The 27,427-nt window shown below is 44.3% G+C and overlaps 1 protein-coding gene and 1 non-coding gene across 2 annotated transcripts; both read right to left on the bottom strand.

Moving 5' to 3' along the window:
• Positions 1–88: 88 nt before the first annotated feature.
• Positions 89–15,532, bottom strand: LOC124656809 (U-box domain-containing protein 19-like). Its single transcript, XM_047195486.1, has 3 exons — positions 14,515–15,532; positions 13,805–14,370; positions 89–187 (listed from the first exon to the last, which is right to left on the bottom strand). The coding sequence occupies exons 1-3, from the start codon at positions 15,530–15,532 to the stop codon at positions 89–91; spliced, it is 1,683 nt and encodes a 560-aa protein (XP_047051442.1).
• Positions 112–184, bottom strand: TRNAK-CUU. Its single transcript has one exon. It is a non-coding gene; the product is annotated as a tRNA-Lys (tRNA).
• Positions 15,533–27,427: the final 11,895 nt, after the last annotated feature.

The following is a 27,427-nucleotide window of genomic DNA, read 5'->3' as shown; positions in this document are numbered from 1 at the left end:
CATTTGACTAGCTTGCAGCTTGCTTAGTAGTCAAATCCATATGATCACAGCTCAAAAAAGATCGATATATAGGATCAACACGTTGACTTCAGAAGCAAAAAATAAAAGATGCGCCCACCGTGGGGCTCGAACCCACGACCACAAGGTTAAGAGCCTTGCGCTCTACCAACTGAGCTAGACGGGCCTGCTTGGTAAATTTTAAATTACCGGTGTTTTCCTCTCAGATAGCACAAGTTACTGTATGGGTCATCAGTAGAGTCGTATAGTTCACACCAGCTGAACTGTTCCAATCACACACGGTCACACGCACATAGCTTTTGCTTTCACCCGTTGAGCTGTTCCAATCACATCAAATGCCGTGTGAACTGTGAGGCCGAAGATTATCTCAATAGTAAGCCTATATAAGCATGTGGAGCAGTGCAAATGCAAGGTAATAAAATTTCGAAGACATGATATGGCGATATCCCAACCAGAATGACCAAAAGTTCAACGCGGTTCTTCTAGCGGCACCGTGGCCCCACTGCCATGGATGAACCGTCATATATTTTGCCTGTTTAATATCGATATGAAACATCTTTAAAATAATATACTGAGTGTTGGCAAATGGATGAACCGTCATATTTTGCCTTCAACGAGCTCGAGCTAATTGGCTGAATCAGGGTGACATGAACACGTCTTTTTTTTCATAATTTTGCCTCGGCCAGGCGAAAGAAGAACTTCATAAAGAGACTAAAAAAGAAGCCAATCAATGGGTAGAAGGCACCGAGGGGCTGAAACCAATTGTGTTTGACTATTTTTCTAACCTCTTTTCTTCTGAACTCCAGGCCACCGATCCGGTTCTTCTTGAGAAAATCCATCCAAGAGTGACTGTAGAGATGAATGAAAAACTAAAAGCTCCATATTATGCTGAGGAGGTTAAAAAGGCTGCTTTTAGTATTGGTGATTTCAAAGCTCCAGGACCGGATCGGATCCATGCGGTCTTCTATAAACGCTTTTGGGATGTGTTTGGTGAAGAGATTACCTCTGAAGTTTTGCAAGCACTTAATTCAGGTACAATACCAGAGGGTTGGAATGATACGACGGTGGTTCTTATACCCAAAACTGATGACCCTGAGTTAATTACCTAGTTTCGCCCTATTAGCCTGTGTAATGTTATATATAAGATTATCTCAAAGGTGCTTACTATGAGACTGAAAGGAATTCTTCCAGATATTATTTCCCCGATGCAAAGTTCTTTTGTACCTGGAAGGCTGATTAATGATAATGTAGTAGCTTATAAGAGTATTCATGCTATCAAAAATAAGAGAAATGGCAATGTTGGTTCTTGTGCAGTAAAATTAGATATGCATAAAGCTTATGATAGAGTGGAATGAATTTTCTTGGAAAATACGATGAGAAAACTGGGGTTTGATGAAGCCTGGATCAATATGACGATGGCTTGTGTTACGTCTATCAGATATCAAGTGCGGTTTAATTCAGAAGTGACTGATATGTTTACACCTACCAGAGGGCTACGTCAGGGGATCCTCTTTCTCCTTATTTGTTCTTGTTGTGCGCTGAAGGATTATCAAGTTTGTTGTTGTATGAAGAAGAAATTGGTGTCATTGATGGGATAAGGGTGTGCAGAAATGCACCGTGGTTTCACATCTATTATTTGCTGATGATTCCTTGATTCTCATGAGAGCGGATATGACGAATGCAACTTTCTTGCAATATTGATACCTACTGTGTTAACTCGGGACAGATGGTGAGTTTGGCAAAGTCTAGCATTTTTTTCTCTCCTAACACAAATATTTTGTTGAGATCTGAAATTTGTGAAGCGCTGCATATAGACATAGAAGCCCTTTCAGACAAGTATCTAGGCCTCCCTACCTTGGTGGGAGCGGACAGAAGTGATTGCTTCAAGCACTTTGTGGAAAGGATTATCCAAAGAATAAATGGTTGGAAGGAAAAACAAATATCGATTAAAGGAAAATAAATCTTATTGAAAGCCATTGCTCAAGCTATACCAGTGTATGCAATGTCGATTTTTCTAATTCCGAATGGGGTATGTAAGAGCATGATGGATGCAATAGCTAAGTTTTGGTGGGGAGATAATGAGAACAACAACAAAATGCATTTGTTTGCATGGTGGAAACTATGCTACCCAAAGAATGAAGGGGGTATGGGATTTCGAGATTTCCAGAGCTTTAATCTAGCTATGTTGACCAAATAGGTATGGAGATTAATTGATGAGCCGAATTCGCTATGTGCGAGAGTTCTACAAGCAAAGTATTATCCACGAGGCAATATTCTACATGCAAGACCAAATGCAGGATCATATTTTACTTGGCAAAGTATATTAGCCGGCTTAGACACTTTTAAGAGAGGATTTATTTGGAGGGTTGAGAATGGAGAAGATATAAAAATCTGGAGTGATCCCTGGATACCCTCCAGTTCAAATATGAGGGTGACATCACAGCGGGGTAACACACTTCTGACAAAAGTTTGTCAGCTCATAGACCCAATGACAGGCCAGTGGGATACTGAATTGATCAACTCAATATTCAATGTTGTGGATGCAAACTGAATTTGCCAAATTCCTTTGAATACAAATGGTTTCAACGATTTCATCTCATGGTCTCTTACTAAGCACAGATGTTTCACTGTACGGTCGGCTTATCACAGACAGTGGTGCCATCAATTTGGCCACAATGCTGCACGTTTAGCATTGCCAGGGGCATCAGCATTGAACCCGGTCTGGCGAATTCTCTGGAAGTTGGACATCCCAGGTAAAGTCAAAAAAAAAAATTTGGAGAGCACTCCATGGGATTCTTCCATTAAAAAGTATCTTAGCAAACAGACATGTTGGAACAAGTGGAGAATGCCCAATATGTCACATTGGAGCAGAAGATATTCACCACCTCTTATTCACTTGTGAAACGGCACTTGAAATATGTAGACAACTCGGGCTGTGTCAAGTCATGGAGGAAGCACAAGGGGTCGACAGGGCCGATTCTGATGTTCTCGAACATCTTTTGGGTCTCCCTGATAATGCGTACCCAGCCTCCAAGTAGTAAAGCTGAAGGAAACAATTGCGGTGGCTGCATGGTATCTATGGTGGATCATAAGGAGGAGAACACACAATGAAGATGTACCACCTATTTACAAATGCAAGCTGTCTATTCTGACTATTGCGTCCAATGCAAGGAAACAAAAAGAAACCCGCGACTTACGGGATGAACGTTGGACTAGGCCGGAACCTCGTGTTCTTAAGTTAAATGTGGACGCTTCATTTTATGTAGATGATGGTACTGGCTCGGCTGGAGCTGTGCTTAGAGACTTTGAGGGTAGCCTGGTTGCAACATGTTGTGTGCTGCTCCCACATGTTTCCTTAGAGGGAATGTCGGAAGCACACGCTATGAAAGGAGTAGCATTGGCTGAGAGAATAGGATGCAACCGGATAAGCGGAATCGGACTCAAGTGATACAACTGAATCTTTCACCGGAGAACAAAGGTGGTGGAATGAATAAACGGCGATCTACGCGGATTCTATAGACAAAGTTACAAATATTGGTGATGTATCCTTCAAGTTCTCCCCAAGAGAAGCAAATCAAGTAGCCCATGAGTTAGCTAAGTATAGTTATTACAATAAGATCTCTTGTACATGGGACGATGATTCCCCTAGATTCCTCCTTGATAGGCTTCTAAACGATGTAACCATACAATGATTGTCAGCATCAAGTTTCAGACGTACTCTTTTTTCTTACTAGGGTATCTAAGGGGACTATAAGGTTTTTAATGAGACGGCTTGCTGGCTTAATATATATGTGTTTACTTCATAAATAACCCATCATATTTTGCTTGTTTAATATACATGAAAGCCCCACGGCCATATTTTTTACAAGCAAAACAGAAAATAAGAAAGTAAAATGGAATATAACAAAGTGCTTTCATGTACTGCAAGACACATAGGTATTAGGGTTTCCCTGGCTCCAGTTCGTGCAGATGCGGTTTGATACGTCTCCGACGTATCGATAATTTCTTATGTTCTATGCCATATTATTGATGATACCTACATGTTTTATGCACACTTTATGTCATATTCGTGCATTTTCTGGAACTAACCTATTAACAAGATGCCGAAGTGCCGGTTCCTGTTTTCCGCTGTTTTTGGTTTCGAAATCCTAGTAACGAAATATTCTCGGAATTGGACGAAACAAAGACCCGGGGGCCTATTTTTCCACGGAGCTTCCGGAAGACCGAAGAACATACGAAGTGGGGCCACGAGGTGGCCGGACCACAAGGCGGCGCGGCCAAGGGGGGCCCGCGCCGCCCTATGGTGTGGCCCCTCGTCGGGCCCCCGACTCCGCCCTTCCGCCTACTTAAAGCCTCCGTCGCGAAACCCACGATGCGAAAAACCACGATACGGAAAACCTTGCCGAGACACCGCCGCCGCCGATCCCATCTCGGGGGATTCCGGAGATCTCCTCCGGCACCCTGCCGAGAGGGGATTCATCTCCCGGAGGACTCTACACCGCCATGGTCGCCTCCGGAGTGATGAGTGAGTAGTTCACCCCTGGACTATGGGTCCATAGCGGTAGCTAGATGGTTGTCTTCTCCTCATTGTGCTTCATTGTTGGATCTTGTGAGCTGCCTAACATGATCAAGATCATCTATCCGTAATTCTATATGTTGTGTTTGTCGGGATCCGATGGATAGATAATACCATGTCATGTTAATTATCAAGTTATTACATATGTGTTGTTTATGATCTTGCATGCTCTCCGTTACTAGTAGAGGCTCGGCCAAGTTTTTACTTTTAACTCCAAGAGGGAGTATTTATGCTCGATAGTGGGTTCATGCCGCATTGACACACTGGGACGATGTGAAAAGTTCTAAGGTTGTGTTGTGCTTGTTGCCACTAGGGATAAAACATTGGCGCTATGTCCGAGGATGTAGTTGTTGATTACATTACGCACCATACTTAATGCAATTGTCTGTTGCTTTGCAACTTAATACTGGAGGGGTTCGGATGATAACCTGAAGGTGGACTTTTTAGGCATAGATGCGGTTGGATGGCGGTCTATGTACTTTGTCGTAATGCCCAATTAAATCTCACTATACTTATCATGTCATGTATGTGCATTGTTATGCCCTCTCTATTTGTCAATTGCCCGACTGTAATTTGTTCACCCAACATGCTTTTATCTTATGGGAGAGACACCTCTAGTGAGCTGTGGACCCCGGTCCATTCTTTAATGCTTGAAATACAAATCTGCTTTGCAATACTTGTTTCTACTGTTTTCTCTGCAAACAATCATCTTCCACACAATACGGTTAATCCTTTGTTACGAGCAAGCCGGTGAGATTGACAACCTCAGCTGTTTCGTTGGGGCAAAGTACTTTGGTTGTGTTGTGCGGGTTCCACGTTGGCGCCGGAATCTGCGGTGTTGCGCCGCACTACATCCCGCCGCCATCAACCTTCAACGTGCTTCTTGACTCCTACTGGTTCGATTAAACCTTGGTTTCTTAGTGAGGGAAACTTGCCGCTGTGCGCATCACACCTTCCTCTTGGGGTTCCCAACGGACGTGTCAACTACACGCATCAAGCAAATTTCTGGCGCCGTTGCCGGGGAGATCAAGACACGCTGCAAGGGGAGTCTCCACTTCTCAATCTCTTTACTTTGTTTTTGTCTTGCATTATTTTATTTACTACTTTGTTTGCTGTCAAAACATAAAAAAATTAGTTGCTAGCTTTACTTTGTTTACTGTCTTGTTTGCTATATCAAAAACACAAAAAAATTAGTTACTTGCATTTACTTTACTTAATTCATCATGCTTCCTTTTAATTTTACCACAAAGAACATACCGGTAGGACAAGGGTCTATAATTGGGAGGAACAATATAGAAGAATTTTTCACCCATGTTAGTACCGTTGAAGATTTTGAAGATAGACACTTGGTAGAACTTGCTCCTACTTATGAAATTGCTGCTGCTGCTTTAGTTCGCTTGTTGGAAACTAAATTTGTTAATCTCAATCCTATAATCCAACACATGTTTCTTACACTTGGTGATTTGGAAGAGGGGAAAAGAAAGATTTTGTTTTAGAAACCCTTCTTAGAGAATTTGGTGGTCTAGCAAGAGAAGCTAGAAAGGTCTTTGCTAAATTTAATATGCTTGGTTCTCATACTAATTTTGTTGGTCTCCTTGAAAAAATGGATATGGATAGAATAAGGTACACTAATAATGCTAATGATGGTGGGGAGATCAAAGCACCAATACCATGTAAACTCCTAGCTATGAATGATGCACTAGAAAATAACTATGCTTGGCTTGTTCCTGAAAATTTGTTCGATGAGAGTAGCAAGCCCAAGACTAATGAAAAGGGAGACGCTGAAACTTATGTATCCAATATACTATGCATGGTTGAGAAAACTCCAAACCCCGCTGTAGGTGCACCACCCTTCGATGTTACTTGAGATACACTTTCTGCGCCTAGCTGAAAGGCGTTAAAGAAAAGCGCTTATGGGAGACAACCCATGTTTTTACTACAGTATTTTTTGTTTTATATTTGTGTCTTGGAAGTTGTTTACTGCTGTAGCAATCTCTCCTTATCTTAGTTTTATGTTTTGTTGTGCCAAGTAAAGTCTTTGATAGTAAAGTAAGTACTAGATTTGGATTACTGCGCAGTTCCAGATTTCTTTGCTGTCACGAATCTGGGTCTACCTCCCTGTAGGTAGCTCAGAAAATTAAGCCAATTTACGTGCATGATCCTCAGATATGTACGCAACTTTCATTCAATTTGAGCATTTTCGTTTGAGCAAGTCTGGTGGCCTAATAAAATCCATCTTTACGGACTGTTCTGTTTTGACAGATTCTGTCTTTTATTTCGCATTGCCTCTTTTGCTATGTTGGATGAATTTCTTTGATCCATTAATGTCCAGTAGCTTTATGCAATGTCCAGAAGTGTTAAGAATGATTGTGTCACCTCTGAACATGTGAATTTTTATTATGCACTAACCCTCTAATGAGTTGTTTCGAGTTTGGTGTGGAGGAAGTTTTCAAGGATCAAGAGAGGAGTATGATGCAATATGATCAAGGAGAGTGAAAGCTCTAAGCTTGGGGATGCCCCGGTGGTTCACCCCTGCATATTATAAGAAGACTCAAGCGTCTAAGCTTGGGGATGCCCAAGGCATCCCCTTCTTCATCGACAACATTATCGAGGTTCCTCCCCTGAAACTATATTTTTATTCCGTCACATCTTATGCACTTTGCTTGGAGCGTCGGTTTGTTTTTGTTTTTTGTTTTGTTTGAATAAAATGGATCCTAGCATTCACTTTATGGGAGAGAGACACGCTCCGCTGTAGCATATGGACAAATATGTCCTTAGGCTCTACTCATAGTATTCATGGCGAAGTTTCTTCTTCGTTAAATTGTTATATGGTTGGAATTGGAAAATGATACATGTAGTAAATTGCTATAATGTCTTGGATAATTTGATACTTGGCAATTGTTGTGCTCATGTTTAAGCTCTTGCATCATATACTTTGCACCCATTAATGAAGAAATACTTAGAGCTTGCTAATTTGGTTTGCATATTTGGTTTCTCTAGAGTCTAGATAACATCTAGTATTGAGTTTTGAACAACAAGGAAGACGGTATGGAGTCTTATAATGTTTACCATATGTCTTTTATGTGAGTTTTGCTGTACCGTTCATCCTTGTGTTTGTTTCAAATAACCTTGCTAGCCTAAACCTTGTATCGAGAGGGAATACTTCTCATGCATCCAAAATACTTGAGCCAACCACTATGCCATTTGTGTCCACCATACCTACCTACTACATGGTATTTATCCGCCATTCCAAAGTAAATTGCTTGAGTGCTACCTTTAAAATTCCATCATTCACCTTTGCAATATATAGCTCATGGGACAAATAGCTTAAAAACTATTGTGGTATTGAATATGTACTTATGCACTTTATCTCTTATTAAGTTGCTTGTTGTGCGATAACCATGTTTACAGGGACGCCATCAACTATTCTTTGTTGAATATCATGTGAGTTGCTATGCATGTCCGTCTTGTCTGAAGTAAGAGAGATCTACCACCTTTATGGTTGGAGCATGCATATTGTTAGAGAAGAGCATTGGGCCGCTAACTAAAGCCATGATTCATGGTGGAAGTTTCAGTCTTGGACATATATCCTCAATCTCATATGAGAATAATAATTGTTGCCACATGCTTATGCATTAAAGAGGAGTCCATTATCTGTTGTCCATGTTGTCCCGGTATGGATGTCTAAGTTGAGAATAATCAAAAGCGAGAAATCCAAAATGCGAGCTTTCTCCTTAGACCTTTGTACAGGCGGCATGGAGGTACCCCATTGTGACACTTGGTCAAAACATGTGCATTGCAAAGATCCGGTAGTCCAAGTTAATTAGGACAAGGTGCGGGCACTATTAGTATACTATGCATGAGACTTGCAACTTGTAAGATATAATGTACATAACTCATATGCTTTATTACTACCGTTGACAAAATTGTTTCATGTTTTCAAAATAAAAGCTCTAGCACAAATATAGCAATCGATGCTTTCCTCTTTGAAGGACCATTCTTTTTACTTTTATGTTGAGTCAGTTCACCTATCTCTCTCCACCTCAAGAAGCAAACACTTGTGTTAACTGTGCATTGATTCCTACATACTTGCATATTGTACTTGTTATATTACTCTATGTTGACAATTATCCATGAGATATACATGTTACAAGTTGAAAGCAACCGCTGAAACTTAATCTTCCTTTGTGTTGCTTCAATACCTTTACTTTGATTTATTGCTTTATGAGTTAACTCTTATGCAAGACTTATTAATACTTGTCTTGAAGTACTATTCATGAAAAGTCTTTGCTATATGATTCACTTGTTTACTCATGTCATTACCATTGTTTTGATCGCTGCATCCACTACATATGTTTACAAATAGTATGATCAAGGTTATGATGGCATATCACTTCAGAAATTATCTTTGTTATCGTTTTACCTACTCGGGACGAGCGAGAACTAAGCTTGGGGATGCTTGATACGTCTCCGACGTATCGATAATTTCTTATGTTCTATGCCATATTATTGATGATACCTACATGTTTTATGCACACTTTATGTCATATTCGTGCATTTTATCGGAACTAACCTATTAACAAGATGCCGAAGTGCCGGTTCTCGTTTTCTGCTGTTTTTGGTTTCGAAATCCTAGTAACGAAATATTCTCGGAATTGGACGAAACAAAGACCCGAGGGCCTATTTTTTCCACGGAGCTTCCGGAAGACCGAAGAACATACGAAGTGGGGCCACGAGGTGGCCGACACCACAAGGCGGCGCGGCCAAGGGGGCCCGCACCGCCCTATGGTGTGGCCCCTCGTCGGCGCCCCGACTGCGCCCTTCCGCCTACTTAAAGCCTCCGTCGCGAAACCCACGATGCGAAAAACCACGATACGGAAAACCTTGCCGAGACGCCGCCGCCGCCGATCCCATCTCGGGGGATTACGGAGATCTCCTCCGGCACCCTGCCGGAGAGGGGATTCATCTCCCGGAGGACTCTACACCGCCATGGTCGCCTCCGGAGTGATGAGTGAGTAGTTCACCCCTGGACTATGGGTCCATAGCGGTAGCTAGATGGTTGTCTTCTCCTCATTGTGCTTCATTGTTGGATCTTGTGAGCTGCCTAACATGATCAAGATCATCTATACTGTAATTCTATATGTTGTGTTTGTCGGGATCCGATGGATAGAGAATACCATGTCATGTTAATTATCAAGTTATTACATATGTGTTGTTTATGATCTTGCATGCTCTCCGTTACTAGTAGAGGCTCTGGCCAAGTTTTTACTTTTAACTCCAAGAGGGAGTATTTATGCTCGATAGTGGGTTCATGCCGCATTGACACCGGGACGGTGATGAGAAAGTTCTAAGGTTGTGTTGTGCTTGTTGCCACTAGGGATAAAACATTGGCGCTATGTCCGAGGGATGTAGTTGTTGATTACATTACGCACCATACTTAATGCAATTGTACTGTTGCTTTGCAACTTAATACTGGAGGGGTTCGGATGATAACCTCGAAGGTGGACTTTTTAGGCATAGATGCGGTTGGATGGCGGTCTATGTACTTTGTCGTAATGCCCAATTAAATCTCACTATACTTATCATGTCATGTATGTGCATTGTTATGCCCTCTCTATTTGTCAATTGCCCGACTGTAATTTGTTCACCCAACATGCTTTTATCTTATGGGAGAGACACCTCTAGTGAGCTGTGGACCCCGGTCCATTCTTTAATACTTGAAATACAAATCTGCTTGCAATACTTGTTTTTACTGTTTTCTCTCGCAAACAATCATCTTCCACACAATACGGTTAATCCTTTGTTACAGCAAGCCGGTGAGATTGACAACCTCACTTTGTTTCGTTGGGGCAAAGTACTTTGGTTGTGTTGTGCGGGTTCCACGTTGGCGCCGGAATCTCCGGTGTTGCGCCGCACTACATCCCGCCGCCATCAACCTTCAACGTGCTTCTTGACTCCTACTGGTTCGATTAAACCTTGGTTTCTAACTGAGGGAAACTTGCCGCTGTGCGCATCACACCTTCCTCTTGGGGTTCCCAACGGACGTGTCAACTACACGCATCACGGTTCTGCCTTGCCCCATAGGGATTTAAAACCATTGAGCCGTGGTGGAACTCGGTTCTTATCGATGGGAAGGTTTTTTTTTGTTATTTTCACAGTCTATTTAATGTTTGTGTTCTACTCGACTTTATGAAGATGGAATGTCTAGCCTCCGTTTCGGTGATGCCTCTAAGCTTCGTCGGACAACGCGTGGAGGTTTGTCTATGGCAGATCTCATCGGATTTGGTATGTGTTCCTTCTGATCTACTCTTCTCTTTATCGGAACAACGGTTTGCTCTCTTGTGTTGGTCCTTTTAGGCATTAGTACGAGAATTTTTAGTCTGTCTACTACAATAAGCTCTACTACGATAAGCTTTGCCCAGCTCCAATAAGGGAGGGACAAGAATGGCGGTGCGCATTCGGCTCGTTCGAGTGATATTGTTGTCGCTAGGTGGTCCAAAAACCTTTTCTTAATTTTTCTTAATTTTAGGTTTCCTGATGATGCTATTGGTGATTATTATGAAAAGATCAGTGGACTTTTGGCAAAAATAAATAATCCATATTTGACTTAAATTAATTCGTAAAAACTTGTTGCTATTTTAGAAACATCTTTATAGATCTCAAACAATTTTAATTGTTTCAATTGTCTGCCAATCAATTACAGTTCATAATTTTTTTTGCAAGATTTTATTATGGTTTCAAAAACATAATAAGACGATCCCAACCAGAATGACCAAAATTTTGATTATAAAGTTCAACGCGGTTCTTCTAATGGCACCGTGGCTCGGGTTATGGATGAACCGTCCAATTATGCCTCTTTTATATCAATATGACATATCGTCAAACTAAAAACTTCATATTTGATTTAAATTAAACTGCAACAAAATCTTGTTATAGAAACATTCTGCAGAGATCTCACACAACTTCGGTTGTTTCAATTGTTTTCCAATCAAATAACATTTAATCTTGGTTCATACAAAAGTTTTACAAGACTTTATTATTATGGTTTCATATAAATGTTAACGGTAGTTTTACAAGATTTTTTTTACAGTTTTGTATAAATGTCAAGATACGCCATATATCACGAGAAGCTTTGCACGAATCACAAGGGGCAATGATGGTTGATCCATGTCCGAGAGGCCACGATGCAGCTAGAAATGAAACATTTTCAACTAACTTTGAATTTAAATTGGACACAATTCACCAAATTCCAAATCTGATGCTATTACCGACGAGGCCAATCTCTATGCAGAAACATTTCAGACTCATGTGGTCTTTTAAGTACTTTTAGTGGTCGTTTTGTTCCAAGTTTCGGTCGTTGCCATCTTGAATGACTGTGTGCATTTTAGCTATGTAGAAGCTGAATGTAATTAAAAAGGAATAATAAAAAGTCCTTTAATATTTTCCCGATAGCATGATTTCTCTTTGGCCTTCCCAAATATGCATAACACCACAGACTTTCATAATTTTTGTGTGTGATTAATTCCAAAGATACATAAGTATATACATGTGTACGCAAGTAGCTATTGTTAGAAATAAGAATCATGGTACATACATAGTTCGATTCAATAGAAATAAATAGTATTAAATGTCTTCACCGAAATTTCCAAGACCATGGATCTTTCAAATGTAATTATTATTACGTTTGTTATTTACATTACCTTAATACTTCTCGTGCGGAATACTAATATTTTTTAAGAATTTTGTGTGTGACCAAGTGACGAAGCTTGATAAAGATTATTAAGGGTCAGAACACCAATCATGACTAAACTTTAAGTAATATTTTAAAAAATAGCATACATAGATACCTTTATCGAATTTTCTAGAGTAGGGGGCCATGGCCCCCCTGCTCTAGCGAAGTTCGCCATTGTGAACAAGGAGACCTTGGTGTTGTTTCACCCTAGGGCTCCCAAAATCTATGAACCCGCCCTACTCGTGTAGTTCACACCAGCTGAACTATTCCGAAGACACACAAAGCTGCTCCAGATCACATGGGACAACATGGGAGAGGACGCTGCCACGATGGGTGACTCACCGCTCCTCGACATCCTAGTCATGGAGAAGCCTTGCATGAATGGACAATGAGTGTCGATCCATTTAGGGAAGGTCATGGTGCCGCTAGAAATGGATTTTCAACAAAACATTGAATTTCAATTGGACAGAATTTGCCAATTTCTGACCAAAATTTTGAGTTACGCTACCAAGAAAATCTGATGCCATCACCGACGAGGCCAATCTCTATGCAGAAACATTTCAGGCTTGTATTGTCTTTTCTAGTGGTGTACCCCCAACAATGCTACACCTACGGGGGAATTCCTACGGGATCTGACTTACGGGATTACGTGGAGAGAGCACGGAGAGTTCACGTCCCTATTTTCACGGACATCAACAAATCTCAACCAACACGGTGGTTCCAACTCAGTGCGTAGCAAATTTCCGTAACTATTTCCCGTAACTCTAGCATTTTCGGGTGTACCCCATCACCTATCTTTTCTTTTCTTTCTTTTTGCCACAACTATATCTTCATCCATCAACCCATACATCACATTTCACCCATTGAAATCATCACAGTGAATAGACAAGCCGATGTGTCACAGATATGTACAACAACTGCGTTACAAAACAGCAACTCCAATCTGTGTATGCACGTGGATAGCAATAGCGGCGTATAACAAAAGGAATGGGGAAAAGGGGGCAAAATTCAACCTCAGCTCTTCTAAAACTCGAGCTAAGATAGAGGCAAAAAAATGGTCACGTATCCATCACGCTGTACTATGTAGTTCGCTTACCTAGGAGAGGTCTCGTCGCGCGCTACAGCACAACGCGAACGATCCGTTCACGGCCGGCGTCCGGCACCGGCGCCGGCAATGACGACGGCCTGCTCATTTCGTAATGCCGGTGGATGACGTTGATCAGCGACCGCGCCTTCTTGCTCGTGGTCGGGCTGCCGTCGGCGACGAGCGAGTGCAGCGACCCCATCAGCCCCCGCATCCCTCCCAGCAGCGCGACAACCTTTTCGCCGCCGTGCCGGCACAGCAAGACGAGCAGCCCTACGCAGTGGTCCTTCCCGGACCGAGACGCGGACGCGGCGAGGAACTCGACGAGGCGCGCCACTAGCCCCGCGCTCGAGAGCACGGCCAGCGCGCCCGCCGGCTGCTCGGCGATCCTCGCCAGCACCGAGACGGTGTCGCTGGCGAGGTCGCCGTCGCGGTCGCTGCACAGGAGGCCCGCGAGAGCAGCCACGGCGCCCGCGGCGACGGCCTTTGCGTGGTTGCTCGGGGACTGCAGCAGCCCGTAGAGGCTGACCATGGCGTTCTTCCGGCCGCGCTGCGCGCCCTCCCGGATGAGCCGCACGAGCGTCGGTATGGCCTCCGGGAAGCGGCCGATCTCCTCGGCGTACTCGGCGTTGGACGAGAGGTAGAACAGTATGGCCACGGCGTTCTGCTGCGTCTCGGCCTTGGCGCCGACGTTGACGACGTCGACCACGAGGCCGATGCCTCCGGCCTCGACGAGCGCCGCCCGGCCGCCGGGGTGCTTGGAGAGGCTGAGGAGGGACGCCACGGCATTGTCCTGCACGGACGCGTCCATGATGGACAGGAGGCACAGCAGCCACGGCACGGCGTTGGCCTCGACGAAGCGCGCCCGGTAGAACAGGCTGTGCTTGGAGAGCTTGCGGGCCTCGCACGTGGCCTTCCGCCGCTCCTCCGTCGACCCCGTCGAGAACTGCGCGACGATGTGAGCGACGGCGAGCCGCGCGGCGCCAGCGGCGGCCGCGCTGAATGGCGCCGCGGAGCCGCCAACGTCGCCGTGGTGGTGCCTGGTGGAGCTCGGCTCAGGAAGCGAGACACCGTTGCTGAGCAGCATCGCCTCGACGATCCCGCACAGCGCGGCATTCGGGACGAGGTCGGCGCTGCGGAGCCTCTCGCCGGTGACCGGGCACGTGCGGCACCCGGCCTTCATCCACCGGCTGATGGACGCGCGGTCGTACGTCTGGCCCGTGGACACCGTCACCGGGTCGGTCATGAGCTCCAGCGTGATCGGGCACTGCAGCGCCTCCGGTCTGATCCAATCCGGGCACGTCGCCGGCCGCGCTGCAGAATTATCCGCCTGCCTCGAGTCAATGTGATCGAACAGCACCACGCGGCAGTACACCAGGAACGCCATTAAGCCGTTGATGAGCACGACTTCGCTGCTGCTGTCGTCGCCGGCGTCGGACCGTGCTGCCAGCTCGCTGTCCAAGAACGCGACCTCCTCGGAGCACTGGGACCAGGTCTCGACCCCGATCCGGCGGAGCACCCGCATCACATCCTCGGAGTCTGGCGCGACGCCTTTCTTGAACTGATCCATGATCGACCGTACACTCCGCAGGGCTAGTCTATCACCGGCGTCTGGCCGCACCACCGATCGCCACGCCTGATCAGATACCAGGCGCCCGAGCTCCCCTGACTCCTCGGACGCATCCACGACGCTGCTCGGCAGGACGTCCATGGCCGCGGCGACGGACCCGAGACACAGCCTGAGCTCGGACGCTATCTGTCCGGCGTTGACGAGCACCCACAGCCGCGCGCCCCGCCTCCCGCAGTCCGTGAGGAGGAACCTCATCTTCTGCATGGCCACGTGCAGCTCCGTGAGGCCGAGCACGGCGGAGAAGGGCAGCGTGGACGTGGCCGCGTCCCGCATCTCCTCGAGGAACGCGAGCAGGAGGCCCGCGAGGCGCACCGCCTGCCGGACTGCGCGGCGTAGCACCGGGGCGTCGCTGGCCCTGCGGCTCGCCACGTCGGCCGCGAGGGAGACGAGGGAGGCGAGCAGGGGCTCCGGCGCGATGCTCTCGCACGGGCACACCGCCGGGAGAGCGAGCAGCCGGCGGCGTTTGGGCTGGTTCCGCGGCGGCGGCTGCATCGTAGAAGTGGCGCGCGAGATCCAGGAAGTAGTAGTGGTGGGCGCATAGAATAGTTAAGAGAAGCTTAGGATTAGAAGCTGCTGTAAGTAAATTCGTAGTGAGAGATGGACAGGCGCATATATATAGAGGAGGCCGAACACGTGTTGCGACAGAGGGAGCATAGCATTGGCCTAAGATGATGACGCGTGGACGGTGTCGACACGTGGAGGCCGATTAGAGCTTAACTTGTCGTCTTAGCGACTGCTGCGATAGTGGATGCTGGATAGGGACGGAAGAAGTAGCGTGGCAGCTTCGACTAAAACTCCTCCATCATGCACCTATATGCTATGCGCGTTTTTGTTTGTCGACGGTATTGATTTTCATTCTCCTGTTACAGATTTGTGTGAAAGCCTACAATGTTAATTCATTATGAAGGGAGATGCCACCGGCACACTTTGGTTTTTCTTCCATTCAAATATATACTTTGCTTGCAGTTCGGATGCTTGAATATGAGATTTGTCGGCGAGCTTGTTGATGAGCATGTTTGTATGGTTGTGAATCACTTGTCTTGAAGTAATGCACATGCTTCACAAAGCGGTGATGGCCATGTCTGGCATGCTTTCATGTGATGCTTGAAAGCATCAAGCACGCACTAAAAATGGGAGGAGTGTTTTTGTTTTTGTTTGGCAAGGGTATGTAACGATTTCTCAGTCATTCTGGAAGTAGTGACATCTCAAGATTGCTGGATCTGTCACCTTTTCTTATGTATAGTAGGTTTTAAAAATGTTACTATGTATATGTTGCAATGCTCTCTGATTTTCTCTAGTCGGACATTGGAGTGCAACTTTGAGAGCAACGATCACACCTACATAAAAGGGCACTTCCTTGCAGATAGTACCTATCATGCATGGTCCACGTTTGTGAACGTAATATGTGAACCCTAGAATAAGAAAGAAGTTTGTCATGTAGTAGAGTAACAAGCTTGTAGCAAGGATGTGGAGCATAATTTGCTGCCATTCAAGCTCGCTAGAGTATTCAGCGACACCTTGTAAGAATATAGAGTTTGAACACAATATTGGAAAGTGATGACTGCTTGTTTGATCATTCACAATATGATTGTAGAGAATGAGCGCGAGGGAGCCCGCAATCAACTTGGAGGGTTGTGGTGACCCTGCATACCACTGCATGTTGTAGTATGCCAGTCGTTGATATAACATTCACGAAGTACCATTCCGCAAATATTACATCCCTCAGAGTAGTACAACAGAACATAGCAGGTCCATAACTCATTCATTTATTATTACAACTATCATACACATGTCATCTTGGAGCTCCTCTTGGGTCCTAAGAGGAATACTCCCGGGTTCGAGGCGAACCCAACCGAGCTTACAATATAAGAGTCTCATTAAGTTATACATTTATTTCCTCGAGCGACTAAATACTAAGAGTTCGGGCTGCTCGGTTACTACTACTACTCGGATATCTCTAGGCTTGATCTCCTCCGGAAGCCTCCCCGGATCCGTAGACGATGAGGTAGTCTACGCCTTCTATACCTCCGGAGAGGTCCGGTTCTTCATAGCCGATGATCTCGGCTCCTTCATTGTTGTCGTAGTCCTCCTCCAGACGATTCAGACAATCTAAGCATGGGATTTAAGAGTGGTATGAGTACGAGCGTACTCAACAAGTTCATTATAGATAAGAGGTGTTTAATGCTCTAGCTACAATATTAGACCAGAAAGTCTAATACCAATGCAAGTTTTGATAAACATTTCTTCAAGAGATTGCTTTTATTCGAAAGAGCTATGTCCGTCAGCCTTCACCGGTTTACTAGAACTTCATGGAGCTCCTTTCCGGCCGCGTTCGCAGTTCCTTATCCCGGAACAGGGAGTGACAGGTCACAGTTCTTTACACTCTGCAGAGGTGTGTTGCTTTACCCATAAGAGATCTTAACCTTGGTGCCAACCGCGCAGCTTTCCCGTCCACACTTCCTTCGGTGTGAGGCCCGGTATAAGGTCTAGCCAATCATGTTCCTCCGCTACCTCGAACACCCACCCTTTGTTGCATACTCCGACCCTGGGTCCACGCCGGCCCCATTATTCCCATAGATTTCAGGGTGGACTCCGACCACGACGTCAATGCAGGGCTCTACCATACATTCCTACGCCGGCAGATGCAACCCATCATAGACCTCATTACCGTTGGGACTTCTACGGGTTCCCACCCCTGCATCAAGTCTCGCAAGATCATGAGCACCCGGTAATGAGCATCCGTTGATGAACGAGAGGTGGAAACACTTTTGACTACTCCGTCCCACTCCGTCCCACTCCGGATCTTATGGTTAACACGGGTATTACGGCACAAGAATCACTGGCGACATTTGTTGTTTAATCCTAGATGGATATAACCCTTGCAATGGAACCTCCACCATATCAACACAATCCATGGTTCCATTGCCCACCACATAGTCATATTCATAGTTATGAAAGTAGTGGTTTTGATTTTTATGCAATAGTGATAACCATAATACTTTGCAAGTAATTTGATAGAAATACTCAAATGACATGAGCAAGTGATGAACTTGCTCGAACACCGCAAAGTTTTGCGGTTGGATGGTGTGGACTGACCCTTGTCCTCTCGTCTCTGAAAAATAGCATCATTGTCCGATAAGGGCAATGGTTAAAGAAGCAATTATGCATGATTCCAGTTTTAGGGTTTGTTCCCCCCTTCCGATGTCGTTGTTATTTCATGTGAGAGGTTAATACTAAGAACAACTTGGAGATACTTGCTTTAGGGTAAATACAACCTTGAAATATTGTCAAGGTGTTTTTAAAGTCCAAATGCATTAATGGACTTATTTTCTTTATTGAAAATAATATGTGTGATTTAAATGATTATTTAAATCATCAAATGAAGACTTATTCCTAATTGTCTTCAAAAATTCACTTTTGTATTTTATTATGATAGAGAATTTTATGCTGATCTATTTTCATATTTTTAATTATTTTTTTAGAGCTTTTAAACATTTCTTATGTAATTTCAAAGTTTCTGTTTTAATTCATTTTGTGAAATGACTATAATGCCCCTGGGCCCACCTGTCAAGGTGGCCCAGCGGGTTAACCCTAACACGAGCCACACTTTGGCTCGGTCGGCCCACTCGCCCCTTTCTTCCTCGCGCAGAAACCCTAACCCCTCTCTCTGTGGCTCTCGCAACGCCGTGGTCGCCTCGCCGTCGCCGAATGATCCGGCCAACTCCGGCGGTCGCCGCCGGCGAGATCAAGTGGATCTGATCCGCCTTTCGACGGCGGACACGGTGGTCCGCGTCGATGCGACGGCTCGGCGTCCATGTTCGCTCGCCCTCGTCGCCTCTGCTCGCCTGCTGTGGGGATCCATGGCGATCTCCTCGCCGCCGATGCCCCTGGTGCTGTGGCGGTGCTGGGGCGCTCGCGCTCGGCGACGTCAGGCCAGGCGCGGCTTGGCGCTGCCGTGGTGGCCCGTGCCGCCGTGCCGCCGTGGCACGCTATGGTGCTCCGCTCCAGGTACGTGCGCCGCCATCCTTGATACGTCTCCGACATATCGATAATTTCTTGTGTTCCATGCCACATTATTGATGATATCTACATGTTTTATGCACACTTTATGTCATATTCGTGCATTTTCTGGAACTAACCTATTAACAAGATGCCGAAGAGCCAGTTGCTGTTTTCTGCTGTTTTTGGTTTCAGAAATCCTAGTAACGAAATATTCTTGGAATTGGACGAAATCAACGCCCAGGGTCCTATTTTGCCACGAAGCTTCCAGAAGACCAAAGAGGAGATGAAGTGGGGCCACGAGGTGGCCACACCATAGGGCGGCGCGGCCCAGGCCCTGGCCGCGCCGACCTATGGTGTGGGCCCCTCGTGTCGCCTCTTTACCTGCCCTTCCGCCTACAAATAGCCTCCGTCGCGAAACCCCCAGTACCGAGAGCCACGATACGGAAAACCTTACTGAGACGCCGCCGCCGCCAATCCCATCTCGGGGGATTCGGGGATCTCCTCCGGCACCCCGCCGGAGAGGGGATTCATCTCCCGGAGGACTCTTCACCGCCATGGTCGCCTCCGGAGTGATGAGTGAGTAGTCTACCCCTGGACTATAGGTCCATAGCAGTAGCTAGATGGTTGTCTTCTCCCCATTGTGCTTAATTGTCGGGTCTTGTGAGCTGCCGAACATGATCAAGATCATCTATCCGTAATTCTATATGTTGCGTTTGTTGGGATCCGATGAATAGAGAATACTTGTTATGTTGATTATCAAAGTTATGTCTATGTGTTGTTTATGATCTTGCATGCTCTCCGTTATTAGTAGAGGCTCGGCCAAGTTGATGCTAGTAACTCCAAGAGGGAGTATTTATGCTCGATAGTGGGTTCATGTCTCCAGTGAATGCTGGAGGAGTGACAAGAACCTCTAAGATTATGGATGTCTTGTTGCCACTAGGGATAAAACATTGGTGCTATGTTCGAGGATGTAGTCACTGATTACATTACGCGCAATACTTAATGCAATTGTTTGTTGTTAGCAACTTAATACTCGGAGGGGTTCGGATGATAACTCTGAAGGTGGACTTTTTAGGCATAGATGCATGCTTGGATAGCGGTCTATGTACTTTGTCGTAATGCCCAATTAAATCTCACTATATTTATCATGACATGTATGTGCATTGTTATGCTCTCTCTATTTGTCAATTGCCCGACTGTAATTTGTTCACCCAACATGCTGTTTATCTTATGGGAGAGACACCTCTAGTGAACTGTGGACCCCGGTCCTATTCTTTACATCGCATACAATCTATCGCAATACTTGTTTTACTGTTTTCACGCAAACAATCATCTTCCACACAATACGGTTAATCCTTTGTTACAGCAAGCCGGTGAGATTGACAACCTCACTTGTTTCGTTGGGGCAAAGTACTTTGGTTGTGTTGTGCGGGTTCCACGTTGGCGCCGGAATCTCCGGTGTTGCGCCGCACTACATCCGCCGCCATCAACCTTCAACGTGCTTCTTGACTCCCTACTGGTTCGATTAAACCTTGGTTTCTTGCTGAGGGAAACTTGCCGCTGTGCGCATCACACCTTCCTCTTGGGGTTCCCAACGGACGTGTCAACCACACGCATCAAGCAAATTTCTGGCGCCGTTGCCGGGGAGATCAAGGCACGCTGCAAGGGGAGTCTCCACTTCCCAATCTCTTTACTTTGTTTTTGTCTTGCTTAGTTTTATTTACTACTTTGTTTGCTGCACTAAATCAAAATACAAAAAAATTAGTTGCTAGTTTTACTTTATTTGCTATCTTGTTTGCTATATCAAAAACACAAAAAAATTAGTTGCTAGCTTTACTTTATTTATTGTCTTGTTCTCCATATTAAAAACACACAAAAAAAAATTAGTTACTTGCATTTACTTTATTTACCTTTTGTTTATTTCATCATGTTTCCTCCTAAGTACACTCTAAAAGACATACCGGTAGGACGAGGGTCTATAATTGGAAGAGATAATATAGAAGATTTTTTCACTCATGTTAGTACCACTGAAGATTTTGAAGATAGACACTTGGTAGAACTTGCTCCTACTTATGAAATTGCTGCTGCTTCTTTAGTTCACATGTTGGAAACTAAATTTGTTAATCTTAATCCTATAATCCAACACATGTTTCTCACACTTGGTGATATGGAAGAAGGGGAAAAGAAAGATTTTGTTTTAGAAACCCTTATTAAAGAATTTGGTGGTGTAGCAAGAGAGGCTAGAAAAGTCTTTATTAAATATAAGATGCTTGGTTCTTGCACCAACTTTGCTAGTACCCTTGAAAATATGGACATTGATAGAATAAAGTACACTAATGATATTAATGATGTAGGGGAAATTAAGACATCAATACCTTGCAAGCTCGCAGGAATGTTCGAGGCACTAGAAAAGAATTATGATTGGATTGTTCCTGAAAATTTGTTTAATGAGAATAGCAAGCCTAAGAGTAATAAAAAGGGAGCCTCTGAAACTTACATAGATAAGATAACATGCATTGTTGAGGCAACTCCCAACACCCAAGGTAATGTCGATGCTTCATCTCTTGATAACACTTGATACACACTTTCTGCGCCTAGCTAAAAGGCGTTAAAGAAAAGCGCTTATGGGAGACAACCCATGTTTTTACTACAGTATTTTTGTTTTATATTTGAGTCTTGGAAGTTGTTTACTACTGTAGCAACCTCTCCTTATCTTAGTTTAGTGTTTTGTTGTGCCAAGTAAAGTCGTTGATAGAAAAGTTCATACTAGATTTGGATTACTGCGCAGTTTCAGATTTCTTTTCTGTCACGAATCTGGGCAAAATTCTCTGTAGGTAACTCAGAAAATTATGCCAATTTACGTGAGTGATCCTCAGATATGTACGCAACTTTCATTCAATTTGAGCATTTTCATTTGAGGAAGTCTGGTGCCTCGATAAAATTCTTCAATACGAACTGTTCTGTTTTTGACAGATTCTGCCTTTTATTTCGCATTGCCAGTTTTGTTATGTTCGATGGATATTTCGATTCCATTGACTTTAAGTAGCTTTGTGCAATGTCCAGAAGTGTTAAGAATGATTGTGTCACCTCTGAACATGTTAATTTTTATTATCCACTAACCCTCTAATGAGTTGTTTCGAGTTTGGTGTGGAGGAAGTTTTCAAGGATCAAGAGAGGAGTATGATGCAATATGATCAAGGAGAGTGAAAGCTCTAAGCTTGGGGATGCCCCGGTGGTTCACCCCTGCATATTCTAAGAAGACTCAAGCGTCTAAGCTTGGGGATGCCCAAGGCATCCCCTTCTTCATCGACAACATTATCGGGTTCCTCCCCGAAACTATATTTTTATTCCAGTCACATCTTATGTGCTTTGCTTGGAGCGTCGGTTTGTTTTTGTTTTTGTTTTTGTTTTTGTTTGAATAAAATGGATCCTAGCATTCACTGTATGGGAGAGACACACGCTCCGCTGTTGCATATGGACAAATATGTCCTTAGGCTTTACTCATAGTATTCATGGCGAAGTTTCTTCTTCGTTAAATTGTTATGTGGTTGGAATTGGAAAATGATACAGGTAGTAATTGCTATAATGTCTTGGATAATGTGATACTTGGCAATTGTTGTGCTCATGTTTAAGCTCTTGCATCATATGCTTTGCACCCATTAATGAAGAAACACCTAGAGCTTGCTAATTTGGTTTGCATATTTGGTCTCTCTAAAGTCTAGATAATTTCTAGTAATGAGTTTGAACAACAAGGAAGACGGTGTAGAGTCTTATAATGTTTACAATATGTCTTTTATGTGAGTTTTGCTGTACCGTTCATCCTTGTGTTTGTTTCAAATAACCTTGCTAGCCTAAACCTTGTATCGAGAGGGATTACTTCTCATGCATCCAAAATCCTTGAGCCAACCACTATGCCATTTGTGTCCACCATACATACCTACTACATGGTATTTCTCCGCCATTTCAAAGTAAATTGCTTGAGTGCTACCTTTAAAATTCCATCATTCACCTTTGCAATATATAGCTCATGGGACAAATAGCTTAAAAACTATTATGGTATTGAATATGTACTTATGCACTTTATCTCTTATTAAGTTGCTTGTTGTGCGATAACCATGTTTACGGGGACGCCATCAACTATTCTTTGTTGAATATCATGTGAGTTGCTATGCATGTCCGTCTTGTCCGAAGTAAGGGAGATCTACCACCTTATGGTTAAGCATGCATATTGTTAGAGAAGAACATTGGGCCGCTAACTAAAGCCATGATTCATGGTGGAAGTTTCAGTTTTGGACATATATCCTCAATATCATATGAGAATAATAATTGTTGCCACATGCTTATGCATTAAAGAGGAGTCCATTATCTGCTGTCCATGTTGTCCCGGTATGGATGTCTAAGTTGAGAATAATCAAAAGCGAGAAATCCAAAATGCGAGCTTTCTCCTTAGACCTTTGTACGGGCGGCATGGAGGTACCCCATTGTGACACTTGGTTAAAACATGTGTATTGCGATGATCCGGTAGTCCAAGCTAATTAGGACAAGGTGCGGACACTATTAGTATACTATGCATGAGGCTTGCAACTTGTAAGATATAATTTACATAACTCATATGCTTTATTACTACCGTTGACAAAATTGTTTCATGTTTTCAAAATAAAAGCTCTAGCACAAATATAGCAATCGATGCTTTCCTCTTTGAAGGACCATTCTTTTTACTTTTATGTTGAGTCAGTTCACCTATTTCTCTCCACCTCAAGAAGCAAACACTTGTGTGAGCTGTGCATTGATTCCTACATACTTGCATATTGCACTTATTATATTACTCTATGTTGACAATTATCCATGAGATATACATGTTATAAGTTGAAAGCAACCGCTGAAACTTCATCTTCCTTTGTGTTGCTTCAATACCTTTACTTTGATTTATTGCTTTATGAGTTAACTCTTATGCAAGACTTATTGATGCTTGTCTTGAAGTGCTATTCATGAAAAGTCTTTGCTTTATGATTCACTTGTTTACTCATGTCATTTCCATTGTTTTGATCGCTGCATTCATTACATATGTTTACAAATAGTATGATCAAGGTTATGATGGCATGTCACTCCAGAAATTATCTTTGTTATCGTTTTACCTCGCTCGGGACGAGCAGAACTAAGCTTGGGGATGCCGATACGTCTCCGACGTATCGATAATTTCTTGTGTTCCATGCCACATTATTGATGATATCTACATGTTTTATGAACACTTTATGTCATATTCGTGCATTTTCCGGAACTAACCTATTAACAAGATGCCGAAGAGCCGATTCTTTGTTTCTGCTGTTTTTGGTTTCAGAAATCCTAGTAACGAAATATTCTCGGAATTGGACGAAATCAACGCCCAGGGTCCTATTTTGCCACGAAGCTTCCAGAAGACCGAAGAGGAGACGAAGTGGGGCCACGAGGTGGCCACACCATAGGGCGGCGTGGCCTAGGCCCTGGCCGCGCCGACCTATGGTGTGGGCCCCTCGTGCCGCCTCTTTACCTGCCCTTCCGCCTACAAATAGCCTCCGTCGCGAAACCCCCAGTACCGAGAGCCACGATACGGATAACCTTACTGAGACGCCGCCGCCGCCAATCCCATCTCAGGGGATTACGGAGATCTCCTCGGCACCTGCCGGAGAGGGGATTCATCTCCCGGAGGACTCTTCACCGCCATGGTCGCCTCCGGAGTGATGAGTGAGTAGTCTACCCCTGGACTATAGGTCCATAGCAGTAGCTAGATGGTTGTCTTCTCCCCATTGTGCTTAATTGTCGGGTCTTGTGAGGCTGCCGAACATGATCAAGATCATCTATCCGTAATTCTATATGTTGCGTTTGTTGGGATCCGATGAATAGAGAATACTTGTTATGTTGATTATCAAAGTTATGTCTATGTGTTGTTTATGATCTTGCATGCTCTCCGTTATTAGTAGAGGCTGCGGCCAAGTTGATGCTAGTAACTCCAAGAGGGAGTATTTATGCTCGATAGTGGGTTCATGTCTCCGTGAATGCGGAGGAGTGACAAGAACCTCTAAGATTATGGATGTGTTGTTGCCACTAGGGATAAAACATTGGTGCTATGTTCGAGGATGTAGTCACTGATTACATTACGCGCAATACTTAATGCAATTGTCTGTTGTTAGCAACTTAATACTGGAGGGGGTTCGGATGATAACTTGAAGGTGGACTTTTTAGGCATAGATGCATGCTTTGGATAGCGGTCTATGTACTTTGTCGTAATGCCCAATTAAATCTCACTATATTTATCATGACATGTATGTGCATTGTTATGCTCTCTCTATTTGTCAATTGCCCGACCGTAATTTGTTCACCCAACATGCTTGTTTATCTTATGGGAGAGACACCTCTAGTGAGCTGTGGACCCCGGTCCTATTCTTTACATCGCATACAATCTACTGCAATACTTGTTTTACTGTTTTCGCAAACAATCATCTTCCACACAATACGGTTAATCCTTTGTTACAGCAAGCCGGTGAGATTGACAACCTCACTGTTTCGTTGGGGCAAAGTACTTTGGTTGTGTTGTGCAGGTTCCACATTGGCGCCGGAATCTCCGGTGTTGCGCCGCACTACATCCCGCCGCCATCAACCTTCAACGTGCTTCTTGACTCCTACTGGTTCGATTAAACCTTGGTTTCTTACTGAGGGAAACTTGCCGCTGTGCGCATCACACCTTCCTCTTGGGGTTCCCAACGGACGTGTCAACCACACGCATCAATCCTCTTCCTTCTTCCTTCTCTACTGCTAGTTCATCCTCCTCTCCTGTTCTTCTGAGCTAGCTCTGGCCACTGCCTGCTGTCCCTTGTGCCTATACTGTTCTGTGGCTGTGCTCATTGCTGCTGCCTACATGCGCCATGGCTCCTAGCTAATGTGCTTGCTCTACTGCTATGCGTATGCTGCTTGCTGTGCTGTTACTGCCATGCTTCGTGCTTCCTAGCTACTTCGTTCATGGTGATCTCCTGCTGTGGCCCTCCTGTGATTGCTCATGAGCATCCAGTGATGCTCATGGCCTACTGGCTTTCTCCTATTATTTTTACTGTCACTTGGACATATTGTGTGTGCATGTCCCTGGCTTGATTATATTGTGCAATTTCTTGCAAATTTGCAAGAACCAGTGCACTTGGGTGCTCTTCAGTGTGCTATCATTCATAGTCTTGCTCACTTGAGCATGCCTGTGGGCTAAACAACACCATCCCTTGATGATGTGCTTCTGTATACAATTATATAACATGTATTTGATTGTCTGCTAGGCCATTATTCCTGTTCTGTGACCAATTAATTTATAGGGTGCATGTGTTGATGCTAGGCTTGGCTCTAGCATGCTCTGCCAAGCTCTGATGATCTTATAATCATCAGATGCTTGGTGACTGGCTGATGTTTCATGCTTATGTTTAGGCTGGTGCTCTCCTGGTGTCCGTGTGATGCATACACTTGTGCTAGTGAATGGTAATGCTTGCTCAAGCATCATCTGATGCTTGCAGTGAGCCATTGGTTCACTGGCAAGGAATTGGTGCTTGGTTACTGGTCTGTTTCATTTATCTGTAATTCCTTGCTTGGCTGAATAGATAAATGATGTGAGCTGTTTATCAGTAATGATCATCTTAATATTAATAAGATTGAGCTAGAGGGATGCCAACATCTATTGGGAACCCTAGCTCCTTTTTGAACCCATCTGGGTGATGATATTTGTGCATGGCTTCTCTGTGGGATTTGGTGAAGTGGTTGAGGTGGCCCTGACAGCAAATCTTTGCTGTTAGGGTAGCTCCCACCTATGTTGGCTGGCTGTGATTTGGTGAATATCTCACTGGAAGAAACCATGTTGGTTTTCCAGTATCTTTGTTGTTGACAACAAAAATAGACATGATCTGTCTAATATCTGATGGCTTGCTTGGCTTTAGGTGCTAGATGATTTTGAATGGCTAGTTAGGGATTAATCCAGGTTGGATTTCTCTGGTATGTCATCTGGTTGACATGCCAATGTTCCCCTTGGAAATCTCCCACTGTCTGTTCTCTAGTTTGCTTGCACCAAAAGGCTTAGTAGCCAGATGATGATACAAACTAGTTCTCACACCCTTTTGCTTGTGTGTGCTTGATGCATATGCTTATTTATGAACAAAACCATCTGGTTTGTTCATGATGATTTGTATACCTCACTCCAGCTCCTAGAAATATTGTTGGTGTAGAGGGTTTGCTTCTGTGATGATCTTTTGCTTGCCCTGCTCCTCCTAGCAAGCTTGTGGTCTTGGTTTAATTTCTGGTGATTGTGGAGTGGATGAAACAGCTTTAGCTGTTCATCTGTTCTTGGTGTTCTTGAGCTATTCTTGCTGTTCTTGGTGGCTT

The sequence above is a fragment of the Lolium rigidum genome, chromosome 5 (assembly GCF_022539505.1).
Source record: "Lolium rigidum isolate FL_2022 chromosome 5, APGP_CSIRO_Lrig_0.1, whole genome shotgun sequence".
NCBI lineage: Eukaryota > Viridiplantae > Streptophyta > Magnoliopsida > Poales > Poaceae > Lolium > Lolium rigidum.
The sequence above is the reverse complement of the archived record's forward strand: the minus strand, read 5'-3'. Positions and strand labels throughout refer to the sequence as shown.

What these genes read in the sequence shown, in the direction of transcription:
- LOC124656809 (XM_047195486.1), bottom strand. Translation starts at nt 15,532, where the DNA reads ATGCAGCCGCCGCCGCGGAACCAGCCCAAACGCCGCCGGCTGCTCGCT. An exon ending in CGTCCCGAATGCCGCGCTGT is followed by an intron (nt 14,371 to 14,514) that starts GCGGGATCGTCG and finishes TCGCCGTCGCTC; the next exon opens with ACATCGTCGCGCAGTTCTCG. An exon ending in GCGACACCGTCTCGGTGCTG is followed by an intron (nt 188 to 13,804) that starts GCGAGGATCGCC and finishes AAATTTACCAAG; the next exon opens with CAGGCCCGTCTAGCTCAGTT.